The sequence below is a fragment of the Phalacrocorax carbo genome, chromosome 2, assembly GCF_963921805.1.
Source record: "Phalacrocorax carbo chromosome 2, bPhaCar2.1, whole genome shotgun sequence".
NCBI lineage: Eukaryota > Metazoa > Chordata > Aves > Suliformes > Phalacrocoracidae > Phalacrocorax > Phalacrocorax carbo.
Window position 1 is genome coordinate 131,300,529 of NC_087514.1, and position 23,253 is coordinate 131,323,781.

A 23,253-nucleotide genomic window follows, 5' to 3' on the forward strand; every position below is an offset into this window, starting at 1 on the left:
GCCCATGGTTTTATCTCACTTTGCCCAGCTCTTAGTCGCTGGGGTCTTTTCTGCGTTATTGCTGGATACGCTTTTGGTGTGTGTCATGAGTACCTTGCCAAAGAAAACCTGTTTGAAAGGCTCCCACCACCTCTGCCGTTTCTTTCCTTGCAGAAGAGCACCAGAGACCAGAGGCCTGATTCTCCTCTGCAGCTTTTTAACCCAAGCCAATGTAGCACAAGAGAAACAAATGAACAGAGCTGTAATACTTCTACCAGCTCAGGGTCACGCCTTTACTTTTACAAAAACGCTGGTGGGAGACATGAGAAAGTTATTCCCCCTCCTGGGTAGATCCTGAGCAATGTGCTGAACAAAGGAGAGGTAAACCATTTTTTGGTTGCTTTTTTCCACCTGCCTCACCATCTATCCTATTTAGCATACGTATATAGATATAGTATGCTTTCAGACCCACTCTAAGATCTTTTCATAGCCATAGTCTTACATTTTCCCAAGTTTTTGTCTTCCTCAGCCTCCTATTTCCCTGTGACCCACTCTTCCCCAGAGCTGCAACCACTTCTAAACATACTTCCTTTTCTTTCCTGAAGACTAAATGCATCAGTCCTGCAAGTGGAAGGAGAGGGGTTATGCCAGAAAGCTTCAAACAGAACTCTGCTCTCCTCTCCCCTCCAACTGCTGCAGCCCAGAAGTGACAACTGCAGGTAGCCTGCTCATACTCTAACCTCAGTCCCCCTCCTCTTACCTACTGCCGCACCAACTTCTCACTGACCTTCCTTTCGTCCCACTTCCCCAAATCACTTCATTTCCAAGTAACATTCTGTAACCCTCTCCTTTGTACAGAACCAAATCAATCTTTGAAGTAAAATGCTTCTTTCAACCTCTGTTATACCAAAGTATTATGATTAAAAGTTACTATTGGATATGCTGGGGGTTAGCTACAGGGTGCCTTGCAAATCATTATAGACTACGATTCACACACACAAAAAAACCACACCTGTACACTTTTAATTTCCAATTAGTCACTGAGTTTCAATACTGAGGAAGTCAAACACCCTCCAGACTACCTATAGAAGAAAGGAGACCTGCCACACACTGTGGCAGGCAGGTGTCTAGGCAGAATAGCACTGAGCCAAGAGTAAAAATGATCTGCAGTACAGCAGAGCACCTCTGCAAACTGCAGCCCTCATGCACAGTCAGTGTCAGCTCCGATTTGAAACTGGGATTTCAGCAGAACACTTGTTGTTTCTTTTTTTTTTTTCCCCTTTATTTACCTAAGATTACCAATAATGAGTTCAGAATGAAGCAAGAAAACATTAAGCAACTAGAAAACAAAACCAAAAATGTACAGCCTTTCTCAAGATCTCTGGTTACTTCCTCTATAAAGGTCCTAAATCCAGGAAGCGTTAATCCCAATTCCCACTATAGTTTCTGCTGCTCTGAAACATCGGCATTGCAGATGTAGACTATCCCTTCTCTTTTGACCTTTAAGCCTTCTCCAGGATACATGACCCCACTGGGACAACAACATTGATTTAATCAAAGCAGCCCTAAATGCCCAGTGTGCTTGCAGATACACTTCTAGAAAAGGTGCTTATGCCTCCCTTTCCCTATAAAAGTAGGCTTTTAAAGGCCAATATTCACATATAGGCTATGCTAGGGTCCAAGCAGAGCTAGGTTAGGAATAATATTTCTCTGGGAGATTGCTGCTGTGTGCTCAGTCCATACTCTGTTCACTGGTCACAGTCACCAGATTACAGCAGTTTTGGGTAACAAATGCCTTTCTCTTCCATATATATTCCATTCCCTCCCCATCTTGCTATAAAACTTAGGATACTCTCAGTAGGCATGTCTATCTTCGAGTAATGCACTGTTCACCTAATGGACTGGAGGCTGACCTCTTCCTCCCACAACCCACGTGAAGACTAACTTCATCTTTTCTCACAAGACTGCATTGCAGTCCAGCTGCACAAGCTGAGAAGCAGAGCCTGAAAAGAGCCAAGGTTTCAGGGACTTTTTACTTTTGTCAGCTGCAATCTTTCTCAAGGTGTCTTCTACCCCACCCAGTTCTGCTTGGTTTTTCCAGAATTGCAGATCTAGCTATTATGCCACATTATATATACTTTCCCTTTTTGTTTTCTGGGGTTTTTGGTTGGTTGGGCTTTTTTGGTTGTGTTTTTTCTTTTTTTTTTTCAATTGAGGGGCACAATACACACATGTCCATCATGCATTCAAGAATAATGTGTGTCCTGTAACACTCAAGTGCAACAATTGTATCAAAACCAGAACTTTCTGCTGACACTTCAAAGTATCCAAGCTTCGTTGTGGTGGCCTGTTGCACTGGGAACAATACAGACTCAGCAGAAAGCTACTGGAAAAAGTGGTATCTCCATTTATTCCTTCTCCTTGGAAACTGCTAAACTCATAAGTAAGCATTTCCTATCCAAACTGCTAGTGCTATAGCTTTGAAATGGAGCCCAGCAGCCGCCACACCAGCCCAAACATCCCATCCTCGTTCTGGCTAGGATAGAGTTAATTTTCTTCCTAGGAGCTGGTATAGAGCTGTGTTTTGGATTTAGGATTAGAATAATGTTGATAACACACTGATGTTTTAGTTGTTGCTAAGCAGTGCTTACTCCAGTTGAGGACTTACCAGCTTCCCATTCTCTGCCAGCGAGGAGGTGCACAGGAAGCTGGGAGGGGGCACAGCCCGGACAGCCGACCCCAACTGGCCAAAGGGCTATTCCATACCATATGGCATCATGCTCAGTATATAAACTGGCGGGGGAGCTGGCCAGAGGACAGTGATCACTGTTTGGGGGACCAGCTGGACATAAATCAGTGGGTGGTGAGCAGTTACATCACTTGTTTTTCCTGGCTTTTGTTCCTTCCTTTCTCTTTTGTTGTTTTCCTTTTCATTACAATTTTTATTATTATTTTACTTCAATTATTAAACTGTTCTTATCTCAACACATGAATTTTCTTACTTTTGCTCTTCAGATTCCCTCCCCATCCCACCATGGGGGGGAAGGTGAGTGAGCAACTGTGTGGTACTTGGTTGCCAACTGGGGTTAAACCAGGATACGTCTTCATTAAGAACTTCAAATCTGCCCCAAAATTAGTCATAACTACTACAAAAAGTAGTCATAACTACCTAACAAGCAGGAATCAGCAGAGCAGCTTCTCTGGCTGGACGTGCCTTTTAACTCCTGGCTAAGGCAGCCAGTTTAGGCATAGCACCATGGCATTTTGCTACCCTGTCCTCAAGGCCTGGAGCAGCCCAAGTAGTTAGTGTCAGACATAAATGTCAAAATGGCCAAAGTGACCTCCAAACCTAGTTTACACCTACTCCCTCATGATTACAGTCCCATGCAAAGAACACGAGTGCTGACAGCAGGGGAAAAGGGCAGCACTGAGGTAGATACAAGCATTGAAAACTGTTCACATTTGGATTTGCCTCAAAAGGAAGAATACACTATAAAAGCAGCTAAAGCAGACATAAGAAGTCTTCCTCTCCCCCCACTCCCGCCCTTCTCCTGTTGGAAATATTTCTGCACAATGCAATGGATCGCTCAGAGACAAGTATAAGCCAGAAGCTCTACTATATAGAATTTGACCACAAAAACTGTGTTTCTGAGAAGTCTCTTGTTAACATTTTCCTACTAGGAAAATAAGGAAATCTGACATGGAAATATCTATTTTTAATATGGGAAAAAAATCCACCACAAGGAGGAGGAATAAAAATAATCTTGCATGAGTTTATTATTTGCCTTAATCATTCCAGCTGCATTTTAATTCAAATCTCTGTGCTCAGGACCAAATCAGGTGATGAACTCATGCTCCATGGTGCCACTGTTACACATCTGATTAGTCAATAACCGCCAAGAGTCATTTTCCACAAAGCTTCCAAGGAAAATAGTTTCCCATTGTCCTGGTTTCAGTTGGGATAGAGTTAATTTTCTTCCTAGGAGCTGGTATAGAGCTGTGTTTTGGATTTAGGATTAGAATAATGTTGATAACACACTGATGTTTTAGTTGTTGCTAAGCAGTGCTTACTCCAGTTGAGGACTTTTCAGCTTCCCATTCTCTGCCAGCGAGGAGGTGCACAGGAAGCTGGGAGGGGGCACAGCCCGGACAGCCGACCCCAACTGGCCAAAGGGCTATTCCATACCATATGGCATCATGCTCAGTATATAAACTGGCGGGGGAGCTGGCCAGAGGACAGTGATCACTGTTTGGGGGACCAGCTGGACATAAGTCAGTGGGTGGTATGCAATTGTATTGTGCATCACTTACTTTGTATATTATTATTATTACTACTATTTTACTTTATTTTATTTCAATTATTAAGTTGTTTTTAACTCAACCCATGAGTTTGCTTACTTCTACTCTTCCACTTCTCTCCCCCATCCCACCAGGGGGTCAATGAGCAAGCAGCGCCGTGTGGTACTTAGTTGATGGCTAGGCTTAAACCAGAATACCTATCAGGTTGCCTATTAGTAAAAGGATCAACCACAAAGGATGTGGGGCATCTTCACTCCACGCATGCCGAGTAGTAAGGATGACAAGAGACTAACAGCTGAGACAAAATAATTTGTTGAAACTTGTAATGTTCATTAAGCCTGAGCTGAAAAGAAGGTCCAAGTGTGATTCTTGTGGTGTGCATCTGCTAATCAGAGTTCAGACCCAGCTCCAACCACTGTCCTACAAAATACCTGAAGACTGATGGAGAGAAGACTGAAATCCAAATCTTTCTCTCCTGTCTCAGTGTCTGAGCTCCTTATGCACAGAGTCACTTACTCTCCTTCTCTCTGATCCAATGAATATTTGATTCTTCTATCAAACTTTAACAGAAGGAACTGGCACTGCATCACTGCAGAATATTCCGTAGCCTGGCAATTAAAGCATCCACCACCAAACTAGAATCCTTTTTTATTAAAGCTTAGACATGACTTACTTGTTTTTCATGTTTTGGTGTCATCTTCACTGGTTTGTATTAAAATAAAAATCAACCTGAAAAGACAAAACAGACATCAGATTGGCATTTAGTAATTATTTGAAGGTCTTTATCACCTTTGCTGGACATTAGTAGATAGTGGAAATAGCCAGGCTCAGTGTATATACCAGAAAACATGTTTGCATTAACTACATCAAAGAATTCATTCATTTAAAAAAAAACAGAAAATCCCATTTTAGAAGCACTAGGTTAGTTCCCTTCTGGAGATATTTGTTGTACATGACAGCCCAGTGATGCTTGTCCATCTTTGGAATTCAGCACTTTTGTTCATTGCTCCAAGAGCCTCCCCGGGGGTCATCCTTGCACCCACCTCCCAACAGCTCCCCACTGTGCACCCCCAGTTCACAAACACAGCCAAGGCAGTGCTGCCTGAACCTTGCTCCCAGGCACCCAAGAACACGCCTGCGTGACTGCAGCTGAGGTCCAGAGACACTAAAACCTCTGAGTCAGCAGAATCAAAAGCCCCTTTCAACCGTTTCTCTGAAACGGAGATAAGCAGAGAAACACTGTTTTGATCCTGCAGGCTAGCTGCAACTCAGGCTAAATTTCATTGTGTCCATGGTTTTAAAACTTCCATGAAGGGAAGCTTATAATTAGACCAAATCAAAAATCCCATCATTAACTTATGTTTTAAACCTACTCTTTCCCTGGAAGTCCCCCCAAAAAAAAATTTTAACTACCTCTGCAGTCCCATAAACCAGCTGGTTCGCTCAGGACAGGTACCCACACAGGAACAGCAGGGCAGCTTTACTCACTTGCCAACTTACATACATGCCGCCTGCCGAAAAGCAACCACCATGGGAAACGGATTTGCAATTTGCCTTTCCCCTTTACCTCTCCCACATGCCATCCAGCCACTGCCAGCTAACACCTGCATTGAGCCCCACCTACAAGACCGTCCTATTGCCTCCTCAGCTTTTAAAAAACAGTGTCCTCTCTCCAAACCGAGAGGACCCAAGCAGGATCCCCCCATCACCCAGGAGTATGGCCCCCCGCGCTGGCCCCATGGTCAGGATGGATGCTACTCAAGCAGGAGAAGCTGGGCAAAATCCTCCCACGCATCTCTCTGGGTGGGCACCTTGCATTGGAAAAGGTGGATTTGCAGCTTTCTTGGGCAATCCTTGGCAGCTGTGGTCAGCTGGCTGCAAAATGTTTGTATGTGACTAGGGAAGACACATGGCTACACCTTTGCAGTGGTTTGCTAAGGTTTAGCGATACAGCGTTAGTTAGGTTAGCTCTTGTTAGTATATAACTACATATTTAGATCAAGGCCAGCTAAGGACTCCTAGACACCCACCGCTGCCCAATGCCTCTTACAAACATGCCTAACTTTCAAAATACAGCTCCACCTATTTCAGTAAAACAGAGCACAAAGATAAGCACACATATATTTCTTTGACCGGGAAATTATTTTGGGACAAACACATCTTTGTCAAATTTCTATAGGCTTAGTTATATCAAAATAGGATACTCTGTCTCCAAATAGAGATGTCTGTGCACAGGACTTTAGATATCCTAAACGGTGCCACCAGTACGGTTCTAGTCTCCATAAAGATAAGGCCACCATTTCGCTTCTGTAGCTAGGGTTGCACTGATAAAAAGCACAGAGGACTATTGAACACTCCCAAAAAGTTGTTTGGGGTTTTTGCTCAATGTGTTTATGTTTAACTGGTATATATGCTCAGGGCTGAAGGCATAGAAGAGCACTTCAGCACTCCTTGCTGCACAGGCTCTGCCTCGCAGTTGGTACCAAGCAGGTCAGCAAGAATTTGGCTCATCAGCTGTAACTGCTGCTGATACAGACGTATGTGAGGAGCTTTCCTTTTGGTGGCGGTAAATGGCTTTAGCTCTCACGCAAGCACAAGCCCACACCACAGAAAACATTGTGCAGGGCTCGGGCTGTTAGAAGAAGGGCGGTTTCTGCAGCTGTAAACCTATATAGTTTTGGGGCTTCCCCCCCCTTTCTGCTCTGCTTCAATGTGGTTTTGATTTTTAAATGGCAATTCAAAATTTTTTTCAATTATATATCTCTCTTTATTCTATCAGATTCTGCAGCCTCTCTCTTTCCTGTCTCTTAACTGCTTTAAGTAAGAAATTATGCAAGCCCAAAATATCTCATTCCTGACACTGTTAGTGAATGACAGGGCTGAAATAACACATTTCATTCTGTCTTCTGCTTTCTAATGACTGAGTTATGTGCTAGTGCAGATTAGAAAGAACAGTTTAAACTCCAAACAGCCATATTTAATGACTAAAATTAATATTTCAGCACCAAAAACCTTCCTAAAATATTTGAAATATTTAATTTTTCTTATCAAATAATTTGAAAAAAATGGAAATACTAGCCCATCAAAGCTACCTTTTCCACAGACGCTTCAGCAAGTCCAGGATTGCCCCAGTCATGCTTCTGCCACTTACAAACACACTGAATGCAGTATTCTGGCTGTTAGCATGACATATATTTTAGGACTTCTTTAACACATGCAGAAGTCACTGAAGCAGAACAGTTCAACTGTCTGCTTAAGATGATGCCTTTTTATCTTTAGAAAAACCCTACCCAAAATACCGGTGATAGAAGCAGCTACCTCCAGAAGACAAACAGAAGGTTGCTGGTCTCTCTAGTCATTAAAAAAAAATTTCCACTGACAAAGAAATGAACCAATGCTGGAAAAAAGAATCAAAAAAGGCAGTGGTAGATCTGTAGTTTTGATAAAATACTTTCAGCTGTGACTGGGGGAAAAAAACCCATTGCTTTGAGTAAGTTTTAGTTCTGCTTCTGATCTATTATCAGACTGAAGGGTTTTTTTTTTATCATTATTACTTAGCTTCATATACTTCATATAACATCTGCTCCTTACAGTACATATTTTTGACAGTTGTTAATTGCATAACCAACGAAACCACCAGGGAACGGCTCCACAACTGCCAACAACAACCCAAAGCAAAAAGATTACGTAGGATGACTTGCCATACTTCCTGCAGCCTAACCAAAAAAAAAAAAAGTAGAAATCAGGTGCGGGGGAGAAGAACCCCAAACAAGTACTGCAGTGTTTTTCTTAGGGATAATAGATAAACCCCAGTGCTGCTCTTAGGGATAGTAGATAAACACTGTGAAGTATTACATTTCATCATTTAGAGCTGATTTTATATTTTAATATCTAAATTAAAACTAATTATTCTATATTACTTGGGAATACCCTTTTATCATGTAAATGGACTACTCTTAAAGGAGGAAGTAACTTCTTCTCTACATTCCCCAAACTGAAAGATTAAAACTTAAGCAGTACCACAGACAAAAACCATGACAACTTGCTACAAAAACAGCTCAAACAAATGTGAGCCCTCCCAGCTACCTCATTAGTAGCTGTGTTTATTTACAGTGAAATTTTATGATTTCACTCATTGCTGGGCAGTGGCTTACGCAATAATCTTGTCTGCTCTGGGAGGGCTCACAGATTCTGTGTTGCCAGTGTTTCCCCTCAAGCAATAAGTTTTGATCTTTAGCTCAAGAATTATCCATCCACCCTCCTTTGATTATTTCTAAACATATGACTAAATGACCAGCTTCAAGCTTTAATGGGGAAGAGTGATTTATTTTTAGACATTGGTGATGATTGAAAGTCCTATCCAGTCACAAGCAAAGTCCTCAGCTGCACTTTCAAGGTTGTTCCCGTCATCAGTATCAAATGAAACTTTTGTTCAAGGCTTCAGTGTGATGGAGAGATCACAATTAAATCTCTATATACTTAAAGATCTTCCCTGCATTTTATGTTTTCCTTACCTTAACACTCAAAAAAAAACCAACCGTAAGAAATCTAATCTACAGTCCGTAAAAGTTCAGCTGCATCCGTACCTGGAGTTCACTATCACAGAACATACCTGTGTGCACTCAAGCGCACTATGTTTGTGAAAGTCAAGTCATCCGTACGGATTTGTAAGGAAAATACATACACAGGGACCGATGGTGGGAGGGGGAGCTTATGAAGAACAGAGCTATAATAAAATAAGATGCTAGCTCTGGAGAATTCAAAAGAGACTATAATCCCATGCTAAAACGTAAGTAGTACTTATATTCAGGATAGCATAATGCAAAACTCTTTTGGGGAGCATTGATTGGATTTGCAGAAGCCTCAGGTTCTGGAGTAATTCTGAAAGGTCAGTGACTGGCAGGGAGCATCACTGCTGGGGAAAGAGCATCTCCTGCAACTCCTGCACCAAGCAGAGGACCCATGAGACATCTGTGCCACTGCTGTTCCAAGGGAGTATGAAATGGAGGAGGTAAACCCCCAATTAGCACTAGCTCACAGCTAGTCAGAAGAATGGATGAAATATTATAGGTTTCAAATGAAACCATTACGAGTGGCAGAAAGCAATGTTAACTTTCTCATGGAACAGAACTGCCTGAAATCATAAGACCAGCCGTACCATATATATCAGCAGAAAGGTCCCTCTAGTTCAGCAGTGACTTAGATGGTGACTTGTACTGGAAGCTCAGAGTATAAGAAACAGGCAAAATTCTGAGGACTTATTCCTCAGCTTTGAAGAAAATAATGTGAAAACTATATATAGGTGGCATAAATTTATACATATAAAATGTACCATATTCTGTGGTACCAAACTCACCACATCATAACACATCCTGGCATTTACAGGAATCAGGTATGTGGCCATCACAGAACTACTGCTCTTGTTGGTGGTAAACATTCATATTATTCAATTATTCAAATGCTGTTCCCCAAGCAGACTTCCACTCAGTCCAGAGCAATGCAGCCTCAGCATAAGCTGATGCTTTCTACTTCACCTGGTCCAGTTTAATACCTGGGGTCAACTCGACTGCGCTCATCACAGGAGTCAAGAGTTCCCTTCTGTCCCTCACTGTCCATGAAGAGGACGGTGAGGACTGAAACTAGACCGTGCAGGTCACAGAGCATCCTTCATTCTTTCATCAGCCCTGCTGGTTACCAGCCCCACCTTCCCTCAGCAAATCACCATAAAGGTCTGCTCATTAGCAGTGAGAAAAATATGAAATACATAAGTAATTTCATCTCAGCTCTGCACAGCGCTCAGATGTCTGCAGACTGCTTAATGAAGTGAACAAAATAAAGTATGCCTTGGGCAAATCCATCTCACCTTCCAGCTCAAGGTACCTGTTTCATCAGTGCTGTATTACAGTAGCAGCAGAATCACTTTGCCGCTGAGCAGAAAATGAGGACACTGCCTAAATTGTTTTTAAAAGAACAAGAGCTTTCCAAACCACCGACAGAATTCACACACCTTCCCTCCAACCACAACGTTATGTAGAAATGAACTGCCAAATATCATGCCTTTCTGGCTGCCCTTGAAATTCTGACTTCCAGCCACCACTGCCAAGATGCTTAGTTAACTACTCTTTTCCTACAGGATTTCCCTCCATTTGGTTGCTAAATTCTTGTTTATGGCCAGCAGGTGCAAGACAGCTCCTCTTTAAACACTATGTTATCGTTTTTCCCCAACCAGCCATTCCTTTGTGCTGCAATCTTCCTAGTTATGGAGACCTGTTTTATCAAGACAATTAATTCAGTCCATTAAAAAAAAATTAAGAATAATTCATTTCAGAGGAATGCAAGAATCGAAGAGTTAACTAAACATACGAACTTACCTCTCCCCTCCAAAATATATATATGACATGGACTGCCATGTCAGGTGTGGGTTACAGATTTCCAATTATATTGGTATTATACCACACTTTGAATTGCATGAACTTAATACCATATTGCTGGACAGCAACATGACTCACATGCCAAGCCTCTCAAACTTCTAAAAGCCTAAAGATAGACAAGGAAGAAGTACTAAAAAAATCTGTTCACAGTAGGAGAGAGCATCAGATGTTTCTTCACTCTCCTCTTTTTTTTTTTTTTCTTTTCTCCTTCAGTCTCAAATTGCAGAGGTATGCTCAACCAAAGGACTTCATGTATACTCTGCAGTTTTGGTGGGTGGCTGATCCCAGAGCAACCATTTCTTTCTTTTTCTCCCATAAGACAATACCAGTAAGGCTAATGCTGGCAGACTGGGCTTTTAGGGAATGGTTAGAAAAGGGTAATTGTGGGTAAAGACACCGAAGGAACAGCACATGTCAATCTGTCATGACGTCCATGAGTCATCATGGTAATCAGTTATTACTCAGGGCTGATGCTCGACACAGCTTCTGCAGACAACCTGGGGACCACTCAAAATTCTCCTCCAGCTCCAGCTCCTGTGTCCTCCAGGCAGCCTGTCAATCTGGTCTGCCGTGTGAGCCTGCCTTTGCTACTCTTTCCAAACACTACGGTGTATACTAAGTAGTTTAAATTACACTAAATTATTTTATAGCGTAAATAATTGCAGGTTTTGTTGCTAGGGCATTTTCAGAAGACAAAGAGATAAGGCAGTCTTTGAAGGGAAGTGTTGGTGACCTCCAAGGTAAAGTCCCAGTAAGGGTGTTTGCTCAAGAGGACTTCCAAGATCCCTTGAGCTAGGGAAAACTGATTTCAGAAGCAGAAGCAACACTGGCAATCTGGCAAGTTCAACCATCCTTCAGCTGTAGCTGTACTCAACATGGAAAATACCAGATAAGCACTACAGCTCGTAGCGTACCAATACTTACACAAACAGGGTATACCACTGGCAGTAAAGCTACCAGTGAAAACAAAGGGAAAGCAGCAAGTAGTTTCCAGGCTAAAATCACTTGCTGACATAGTACCCAAGTACTTTCCAAGTCGAAGTTCTGTTTAGTTACAAAAGTGATGAGTGAAGATGTACACGTGTATGGTTTACGTGTGCACAGCACATCTTGTTAGATGCACCAACAAGAACCAGCAATGTAAAATCATAGACAGATAAACCACCCCTGGTATTTTTATATGATGCCAGTTAGAAAAAACACATTAGACAGTTGTTGTTTCTACAAGCTGGATTACAATCAAGGGATTTGTACATAGACACTGAAGTATCAGCATTTCAGAAAACTGATTAAAATCCTAATAAAAATCTTGAATGCTGCTTCTGAAGAAGGGTTTATGTTCAGAGAATGTATGTTTTTCTTTCTTCCAAAGCTTCCTGTTTCTTACAGGAATTAAATATTGCGTTACATTAAATCAAATTATGTTGCCCTAAAAATATTATCTTCACCAAGGTATCTCTCTGTAATAACTAATTTTTACTTATTATGGGGAAAGAAGGGCTGAAGGCAGCTGCCTCTTTCCTGCTGAGTAAGCAGAGCAAAAATCAGCAAGTGCCATGCAGGCTTATTGTAACATTTCTTTTTCAGTCTCTCAGACACAAACGCTGACATTGCCTGACCTTTTCCTTCCTGACTCACCCCCTGGAACATTTTGAATCTCATGTGCCAGTAATTTTTCATTTTTTGCTCATTTCAAATGCTTTTCATTTACGATATGATTTTTTCCTGCTGCTTGATTTCCTGTTACACAGCACTACGTGTTTTAGCTTGGCTTTCTTCCTGCTGTGGATTTCCTTATTCTACCAAAAGAGCTATTTTTATGACACACCACTTGGTCCCATCTAGGAGGTGCTAGTGCTTGGTCTTGTCCCCAGAGACGAAAGTGAAGCAAAAGCAATAGTCTTGGCCGTAACCACAGAATTAGAAGTCCCAGTCTTATGACGTGCATCTGGGGAGATGGCTGGGAAAGACCAAGCACAGATACAGTCAAAAATAAAATGAAGAGTCAAGTAATAACATCCTGAAACAGACTGATCCTAAGCATTCTCTATAACCGCAGCTCAAAACTGTGGGGAAGATAGAAAATATTGCAGTCAATACAGCATGTTCACAAAGCATTTTGATCAACTCTGGTCAAACTGTTGTGTTTCTTGGGTGGTTTAGGTTGATCAAGCCCACGACGGATGCTTGAAATGGTCCAGTTGGATCAGCCATCCAGTCTCTCACACAATGGCCATTCACTCTTTAGGCTCTTTTCCCATAAAGAACAAGTCAGATGGTCCATTGTTATTGCAAAACCTTACTGGTGTTGCGTCTGCATAGCTGCATCCATATATTGCACTAGTTTATGAGCTGCATCTATCAACAGTTAAATTAACCATTTAAGAATGTATTAACAGTGATTTCAAGTGGGCAGCTTGTTTGTTCAATGGGCTTTGTTCTCCTTCTGAGCTAGCCTGTGCCAGTGGCATGAAAACAATATTTTGGAAGGACACAGCTTCTAAATAGTGTTACTCATTACTAAAACAGACAATTCTGAGGAGCAAACAGCATTTGGCCAGCAGAACTTTTCATGAGATTGACCAATAAGAAAATCAGGTTGAAAGTCAGTGATTTACCCATATCCCTGGATTTTCTGCTTCTCATTTCTTTTCTGCCCACTAAATGTTAAGATGTGATTTGGTTACTTTCACCCCAATTATGGAGCACACTGTTGCACCATGACTTCATAAGACCGGCATCAGCCCACTCTCAGCATGGGAGGCAGATTTCTGGTATGGAAAACTTTCACAAGTTGTGAGAGAACAGCAGGAGACATGACAAACACACAAAAATGGGAGGAAGAGAAGAAAAGCAGCACTTGGGTTTGACTGTTCTGCCATCACAGCCAAGTCAAAGGACTTGCCAGCCATTCTAGAACAAACACTGGCTCGAGGTCAAGCAGCAAGAGGAGCAAAGGTAGAAAACTTCATCTCTGCAAGACAAATACATCCCACAGCTTGTTTTCACAGTGCCCAAACCCACATGATATTTTCCCAACAATGAATTCAAGTAGACCACTAAGTAATCTGAAGGACTTTTTCTGCCTTTAGCAGGAGAAAGACTTCCCACTTACAGAGCAGGTGCTACCTGATGAGCAGAACGCACTTTGTCCTAGTTTCTCCTGCGATAGAGTTAATTTTCTTCCTAGTTAGTTGGTATAGAGCTGTGTTTTGGATTTAGGATGAGAATAATGTTAATAACACACTGATGTTTTAGTTGTTGCTAAGTAGCGCTCACACTAGGCAAGGCCCTTTTCAGCTTCCCATGCCCTGCCGGGTGTACAAGAAACTGGGAGGGGGCACAGCCAGGACAGCTGACCCGAACTGGCCAAAGATGTATTGCATACCCTATGGCGTCATGCTCAGCATATGAAGCTGGGAGAAGAAGAAAGAAGGGAGGAATGTTCAGAGTAATGGAATTTGTCTTCCCAAGTAACCGTTACGCGTGATGGAGCCCTGCTTTCCTGGAGATGACCGAACACCTGCCTGCCCATGGGAAGGAGAGAATTAATTCCTTGTTTTGCTTTGCTTCCGTGTGCAGCTTTTGCTTTACCTGTTACACTGTCTCTATCTCAACCCATGTGCTCTCTCACTTTTACCCTTCCAATTCTCTCCCCCATCCCACCAGGGGGGAGTGAGTAAGTGGTGCTTAGTTGCTGACCGGGGTTAAACCACAACAGGCTTATTCCAAGTTCACTCAAATATATTTACTTGAGGCCAAAAAAAGCACAATCCAGTCTTAAAACAGAACAATTGTCAATTTATATAACCACACCTTTAGCTAAACCAGTTGAAACCTACACATTATGTAAGGATGTATTTGAAAACCTACTTTGTGGTCCTACACGCAAATCCATAATAACCACCTGTCACATGGCTGCTGGGACCTGACAGCCACAAAGAGCTCTACCATTCTTCAGAAACACAATGATGCTGCAGGGACAACAGCTTTTCAGTCCAGGGCTACACACGCATCTCAGAACGAAACCTCAGTCAAGGCAACTCAGCGAAATGAATGGCCCAGATGAGGTGGAGCCCTGCAGCTGGGAACCTGCAGAGGAAAGCCTGGCTGTGGGTATCCGGCCTACTTGGTCACTGCCAGTAACTTCCGCAGAACTGATGCAATTGGGTTGCTATCACCAACCAAGAGGGAAGTAACCATCACTGACAATGTGTTCCGCTTTATAGGCGAGTTTCAAATCCTGCAACACTTTATATACGGGCAAGTGCTTTACATACTTGGAAAGCACTCTATAAGGATAGTGCTGTCCGTCCCGACATGGTCTGTTTAGTAAAACAGGTCTAGCAGGAGTACAGGAAGGAGAATGGTTGTCATCTAGCCTAAAAACAACACAACTTTTGTAAGTATAAGAGCTAGCTATTAACTGACTGCTGAAAAACAAGAATTTCATCTGCATTAAAGAGAGGATTAGGGCATTTGACGTTTGAAAGTTATCTGGTTTCGCTGAGCTTATGGGGAAAAGATGGCATTGCTTAGAATTAAGCTTTGCTAGAAATCTAGTCAATGGGTAATCATATACACCAAACCAAATTACCATTTTCCACGCTGCCAACAGACTTACGTTTCAGATGTCTAGGACAAGTCAATTGCCACCCAAGGTTAGAATGACAGAAGCTCTAGTGATCCTCAGGTGGACAAAATAACTCTACAGTGTTCAGAAACACACTACCGGTCAGCGCTGTCATGGTCTAAGAGCAACGCAACATACTGCTGTAAGCAGAGACAGTGCCTTATATGACAGGTTAGAAGTATACTTGAGAAAAGAAATGAGCTCTCAGGTTCACAAGCCCTCCTCCAATGAATCTGAGGTGCTACACATCCTAAAGCCATGTTTTTCTCAAGCAGACTTGCTAGTCTTAATAAAAGATATTTAACATGCAAAACTTGCCTTGGACAAAGATCTCTGGCTCTGAAGAGCCTGGAGAATATGGAAGAATCATTTCTGAAAGAAAGATCATTGCTTATACCCATATGCTAGATGATAGCTTATTATTTTTCAAATCTTTTACTTAAATTCAAATATGTAATGGCAAAAAGGAAAGTAAAAATCTGTATGTTGACTGAAGCCTGATGACTGCCTTTATGCTGTCTTAAAGATAGTCCACAGTACTCCAAATTCTCTTTACAGTTATCTTGCATTAGTTATAAGGCTTGGCGCATGTACTGAAGGGTGGTTTTCCTGAGAAAGTCAGGATGCTTTCTTTGCAAACTGACCTGAACTATTAACACCTACTTACCAGGGTTTGCATTAAATCCCTGTGGTTCAGCTGTGCAAAGCTCGCTGAAAAAGATCTCAGCGGGGAGAGAATCTTGCATCCCTACTTTAAGATTTAGCCTTGGACTACACACCTAGTGTAGACAGCCTTTTCCTGGCCAGCAGGTCAAGCAGACCTTCCTTCCAAATCTACCTGCGATGAGGAGTGAAACAGCAGTCAGAAAGCTTCCTTGCAGACAAGCAGATTAGGAAGGCTTCATTTCTGCACAAGTATTTGTTTCAAACAGTTCTTCATAAAATCCCCAAAGGGACATTTTCACTATAAATCCTCTCTGATTCTTGGACCCTAGTGCCCAAATCCAGTTTCGTGGTGTGAGAGGTGGAGGGACTGTTTAAGCCAGCCACCTGGCTGCCTTCCCAACCATCTTCACAGCAACTCCCACCTTCATCCGCCTGGAAAGGGGGAGACAAGGGGTTTTATCTCATATCAAATGAATGATTTGCTTTCCTGTCTCCCCAACAATTAGAGTTGATTCAACTCTGAATAGTCATACCACAACCAATCTTCACCCTGATCAGACAGACATAACAAATGCAACATAGTCATAAATTCCTGGGGAGCAAACCAACTGGTGTCACAGCCATTAAACGCTGGTCTCGTTTCACATTTGTGAAGACACGTGAGGGTATTTTGCGGCTGTGTTACTCCACACCATGAGACAAGGCTATTACATTTAACTGTCCTCAAAGCAAATATGACTGCAGCGACACTACACACTGATGTGACTTTATAGGCTCTGGCATTATCAAAATGCTCTCCAGCGCCTAGAACTCACAGCTATTGCCCTTCTCCCTGTAAACACTCCCCAACACTCCCCTTACCACCTCACTTTTCATGCCTCATTAATAGAGGTTCATTTCTTCTGGGAAGAGGCATGCTGCTCTTGGGAAAACAAAGCCTTCCCCTCTGGGAAGACAGCTGAAGATCTCATTAAAACGGGTACCAAAGTTATGACTAATTTAAAACCATGCATCACCATTATGCAATTAAAACAACAAGACTATTAGAAGGCACAAAGTTATAACCTGTTGCTGTATGCATGGAGCAAGATAGGTGAGCAGTTAGGGCTTCCCTGAGGGAAGGGAGGAGCAGGAACTTGAACTTGATGGATGGCAGCACACACACACAGAGGTCAGGGTATATTACTCATTGTCAGCTCTGTAGTAAAATAGATGCTTTGTTGCAGGAGCAAAACATCCATTTTGCTTTGAGGTGTAGGATATACCTGTCAGTAAGTTTATCCTCCTAGACAACTCTGGTAGAAAAGAAAGGGAAAGGAAGAAGTGTTTTTCTTATGCCACAAATCCTTTAAATACTAAGAAATACGAATTTCTTCGTACCGCAAGAAGCAGGCATGGAAAGCAAATTGTGTTGTCTTTTCATGCACAAGAGTTACTGGAGAGAAGATCCGTAACAAAATCATCATTGGTTTATCTGTTCTTAAACAAATGAAACCCATCAGTATGCATCCTGCTCAACGACTCTGTGGCAATCCATAACAATCAATCAATCACATGAGGATGCCGGAGCAAAGGGACACTCCTTTCAAACCGATGAAGTCCTCCCTTTTAGGCCAGGCCCACAGGGTGATGCTGAGTTGTAAAGGTTTTTGCATGGTTCATGTCTATTGATTAATTCCTCTGTGGTACTGGGAGACATTTTGAAATAACTTGTGCTGTGGTACCAGCAAGACAGCATGTAAGTAACATGCCCAGCAAAATTCAAAAGGAAACTAGTTTCTAGGACCAGAAGCTCCGAGGGTATCTAAGGATTCTGTGAAGACATATCATTAATTAGACCTTGAAAAGAGAAATTATATTTTGAAGTTCTCCAGGCTGAAAGAGAATCACTGGAGGAACTCTGTGGGAAATGCAGGACTATTTGCAGTTGTATTATTGCATTATGTTTTGTTAAATCTCCCACTGATCCCCCTGTCCTGCAGAAATCTGGATAGCTAAACATAAACATTCGGTGTCTTTGTGGATGCTCACAAGGTGTCCTAGTCTTCAGCTGCTGCCCAAGAAGGTGGGTCAACTGTAGGTCATGTGTCAGGATGCCAGCCTCATAAAGATGTCCTGGATCCCCTTGGACAGCCCCCCTGAAAGGCACCAGTCACTTACATCCAGGCAACCAACCCATGGCCAAGCTGTACTGTGTAGAGATTTATCAAGGAATGCTACAGATAAACAGATCCAGAGCCAAAATTCTAAGCACCAGACCTGTGCATGTAGTTTCCTGTAGTCAACAAGCAGCTATACCATGATCTGCTTCTCTATCCCAAGAGCTATCCTGCCAAGAAGTCAGGAAATTCCTGCAGGACACGTAGCTGGTTTTTTTCCTCTTAGTATTTTTAGTATCAGAAGAATAAACAACTTGCTGAGCTAGGTTTTTTTGAGATAACATAAAGATGCAAAATCTTTAACAAGAAGAAAGAAAGAAAAATCACAATATCCTAAATTATCCAGATTTCTTTTACTTCTCTGCTTACAAAGCCAAAAGCTTATGCATACTACATACCACATACATGGAAATAAGATCCATGTGATACATTGCTGAGATATGATATATCAAATTTGTCACCTGTCGTATCCTACCTACCTACTCCCAGGAAGCAAGGAACACCTGCAGCAGTCCATGCTGCTCAGCAAATATTCACAACCTTTTTACTTCGGGATTTATTACAGTGTGGGTTTTGTTGGTTTGGGGTTTTTGTTTTCTTTGTGTTGTTTTGTTTTTTAAAAATCAGCCTGCCAGAGAAGTGTTTCCTTCTTTCATATGGAGAAATTACAAATTTGTATGATAAAAGGAGAGAAGGTTGCAGTTGCCTGAAATTATAGGGAGAAGTAGTCAGCAAAATCTGACTAAAATAGGGCTGCAAGACCGATTCAGCCCTTTACAGTCAGAAAGGCCCAACTTCTATATCAATATATTTGGCAGCATCTTTCACTCCACAGGATCAGAGCACCAGCAGAAGGGCAGGCGGAGGGGAACACCACACTGAAGCAAGCACATTTGGTACCAGCAGGTGCAGCCCCTCAGTTAAAAGGCAAGGCTACTCTACAGTACGGGCAACAGGCATCAAGGCGATGGAGGGAGGCATCAAGGCGATGGAGGGAGGCATCAAGGCGATGGAGGGAGGCATCAAGGCGATGGAGGGAGGCATCAAGGCGATGGAGGGAGGCATCAAGGCGATGGAGGGAGGCATCAAGGCGATGGAGGGAGGCATCAAGGCGATGGAGGGAGGCATCAAGGCGATGGAGGGAGGCATCAAGGCGATGGAGGGAGGCATCAAGGCGATGGAGGGAGGCATCAAGGCGATGGAGGGAGGCATCAAGGCGATGGAGGGAGGCATCAAGGCGATGGAGGGAGGCATCAAGGCGATGGAGGGAGGCATCAAGGCGATGGAGGGAGGCATCAAGGCGATGGAGGGAGGCATCAAGGCGATGGAGGGAGGCATCAAGGCGATGGAGGGAGGCATCAAGGCGATGGAGGGAGGCATCAAGGCGATGGAGGGAGGCATCAAGGCGATGGAGGGAGGCATCAAGGCGATGGAGGGAGGCATCAAGGCGATGGAGGGAGGCATCAAGGCGATGGAGGGAGGCATCAAGGCGATGGAGGGAGGCATCAAGGCGATGGAGGGAGGCATCAAGGCGATGGAGGGAGGCATCAAGGCGATGGAGGGAGGCATCAAGGCGATGGAGGGAGGCATCAAGGCGATGGAGGGAGGCATCAAGGCGATGGAGGGAGGCATCAACGGGAGGTGCTCTAGGGTTGCTTAACTAGGAACAGGATACAGGAAGCTTCAAAATTATAACTGCCACGACCTTCTCTGGGTGGGAAAAGTTATTTTGTAAGATATTCATATGCAGCAGTGGCATGAGCTCTGTAAAAATTTCTAGGAACATAGCCTTTGCCCTTATCTGTTCAGCACTACTACCTTACATCAGCACATCACCAGTCCTGGCTAAATGGTGACCGCTCACCCAGAAAAGCCAAATCACAACATGTTTACCAACTGCTGGCTTAATTTAATGCTCCACCTCCTCTTATGCTTGAGAACTACTCAGTTTGACCCAAATCCCCAGTGGTTTTTGCTGTGTAAGGCACTCTGCTTGGGAAGGGAAATCCCAGGACACTTGGAGCCTGCAGCACAGCAGGGCACCGCTCATGCCTGACCCGTGCACAGCGTCTACGCTCAAAGCATCACAGCACCGTGGGCGTGCGGTGAGCGCAGAGGTAGCTTAAGCAGGTAAACCAGGGCTGATAAAAGGTGCTGCCTTCAGAACAGCTGTTCTTCGGGAGTTAATGCGGAAAAGCACAGCTGAAAACAACTCCTTAGTGTATTAAAAGGTGAAAGGGAGAGGCTTTGAAGAGTAAAGGCAACATTTACCCAGCCCTGCCTGCAAGGCAGGGAACAAGGGAAAACCAGAAAACTGAAAGTCTATTGAGATAGAACCTAAGCAATATTTCATGAAACACAGCAACACAGTGTTGTGATGCTACTCCAGCTTTCTACCGGGCTATCCCTGTACCATAAATATATCTTGAAAGAAAAACAAAACAAACAAATCAAACAAAAAAAAAAACCACTAAACCTGCATCACTGAAATAAATTACAATCTTATTCAAATATGAAAACTACTGCAGCAGATTCTATCACAAAACCGCTAATTTTAGGAAAGAGCATCTGCAAGCTGGCAACTGCTGTTTTGCAATAGTATAGAAACACAAATCCTTAATTCCAGTAGCTCAGCTGATAGCAGTTAACTGCAATTAAACTATAGAGACGTAAATGATAGAGGAGCCATGATACCAATATAATTTCTAATGAACTTGCCACTTGTATGAACGTTTGGAGGTACTTGATTAAACAACTATTTCTGTCTATGTTCACAAATAGCATCTTGCTTTCTATTTCGTAACTTCTCTGGGACCATGGACAGCCTTTCTGCCTGTATTTGCACAGCTCCTGCCATGAGGCACAAGTAACTGGATGAGGCTTCTAGGTGCTACTGTCTTCTAATTCTACTATAGCATTGGAGAGATTATGCTGTTAGTACCTTAGTAGTAATATTTTCACAACGTTTTTCTCCTTTAAAAAAATACTTAAATATAATTATTTTGCAAATAAAATTTTAAATCATAGTCACCTATAATAAAGCTCACATGTATTATAAGCCCTTAAAAGTATATGAATACAGGCGTGGTGTATGCAAGTTCTTTAAAATGAAAATCATTAAAAGGTAAATACTTCTTAGAGTGCATATAAAACATACATGATAAACAAGAGGCTTCCAGATTTCAAGTCAAGCCTTATAAACATAGCATAATACCCTAGGCTGAGGTAGGCATAATTATTTTAATCTTCTACACAAAGAAAACATCAGTATTGCCATTTTTCTAAAGGAAGCCCAGTTTGTGTCATTTAGATAAGCTCTGCCTTGCATTACTTTTAGTTTCAGTTCTCCCTAGCACAAATAGGAAGACCATCCTCTTCACTTGAGCTATTTCCTGAGCATGTGAGCAGCAGATTGGGCAATGAAAACTCAAGCTGCTGTTCTCCTTGGGCAATGGGTGACCTGGGCATGTGCCAGGTGGGACCTTCAGACACACCCAAGCAGGCGGGACCCTGATCCGCAGCGGCCTGCCTCCACACCTTCGTCTGCCTTTACCTTTTCACCACTGCTAGCAGAATTAGGCAATATTTACCTAAAGCTGCCACGTCCTCCAAGGGGCTGTGAGAACACCCAGCCCGTGGCGCTGATGCGATGGCGACCGCACGTCTCTATGGGGCCATCCCAGCGGGTGGGTGCGAGACCACAAGCAAACATGGGCATTTCAGGGAAGGGCGCGGGCAGCTGCCCGTGTGCCTCTGTGCCTAATTCCAGCATGTGGCCCAAGGCAAACCCAGCAACTCAATCACTGGAACTTCCTTTGGTTTATAAAGCGGTTAGTTTTAATTGCAATACCGTGTTTTCAGAGGCTTTCTTCATATGTACCAAAAAGTGCTCACATCGCTTAATATAAATAACATGCAGAATTTAAAAATAATAATAAGGCAGGATCCTGACTAACAAATAGGATGTACTTAACATAAAATTATGCCATTATATACAGGATATGATATGCATTGTATATTTAAATATTATTATACACAATGACATTCAGGATTATATTATTTATATAGGTTATAATATAACATATATATACATAGGGCTTTTACACATCCATATAAAGGTCAGAGTCGCCAAAGGCGACAGACTTTCTTTAGCAAAACAAAAAGCCTTGGTTCAAAACAAGATTAATAATTATTGAAACCAAAGTCTCTTACCACCTGGCGTTAATCATTACTAAGAGTAGTCATTTATACAGCTGTAAATCACAGCAAAGCCCTGTATCCTCATCCTTACCCACAGATCAGGGGAATAAATACACTTCTAAAAGACAGGGAGGGACCAAGCCCTGTGACAGCCGGCAGCTCTTGTAACAGTACCCGCCGCTTCTACCCGGGCTTTCCACGGCGTTGCCCAAACCAAGGGTTATTTTACGAGCCCAGGCAGCGCCCCACCGTCACCCAGAGGAGGAGGAGGAGGCGGAGGCTCCACACCCACCCAGCCACGCCGGCCTTCGCAGCCGCAGCGATCCCAGCCGGGGCGCCCGGCGGGCTCTGCCCCTGCCCCGCCGGTGCCGGAGCCCTGGCGAGGCCGGAGGGGGGTGACACCCCGCCGCGCGCCCCCAGTCGCCGTGTGCCGCGTCCCGCCGCGTCCCCGCGCCGGGTGTGCACTCACCGCTCGCCGCCGCCGCCGCCGCTCCCGCCACCGCCCGCAGGCCGGGAGGAGGCGGTGCGCCACCGGCGGTGGGCGGGGCCGCGCGCCCTCGGCACGCCCACCGGCACGCCCCCGGGGTGCCGGCTGGGGTTAGGGGGCGGGGCTTCTGCGGGGGGGCGGGAGGAGAGCCCCGGGCCCGCCCCAAGTGGGGGGGGCTTCCCGGCGGATGAGTGGAATTTAAGGTCTGGGTCCTCCATCTGTATCATGGAAACCCAGAGGGACAAAGAATGGCTTTCCTCAAAAAGGCTTGTTTTTAGGAGCCTTTCAGTTAAGGAGGGAGGGGAAAAAAAGGGAGAAATTCAGAGTGGTAAATTTAATTAATTATATATAATACATAATTATAAAGTATAATTAATATACATTTTTAAAGGGTGAATA

The 23,253-nt window shown here is 43.4% G+C and overlaps 1 protein-coding gene across 1 annotated transcript in view; it reads right to left on the reverse strand.

Moving 5' to 3' along the window:
- The window catches only part of SNX10 (sorting nexin 10), a 38,627-nt gene extending 15,752 nt beyond the window's left edge, over window positions 1–22,875 (reverse strand). The window contains exons 1-2 of the mRNA XM_064444381.1: window positions 22,837–22,875; window positions 4,952–5,007 (exon numbers count right to left, since the gene is read on the reverse strand). Coding sequence (XP_064300451.1) covers window positions 4,952–4,975 — 24 coding nt within the window. The 5' untranslated portion in view covers window positions 4,976–5,007; window positions 22,837–22,875. The remainder of the gene's footprint in view (window positions 1–4,951; window positions 5,008–22,836) is intronic.
- Between the last annotated feature and the right edge of the window lie 378 nt (window positions 22,876–23,253).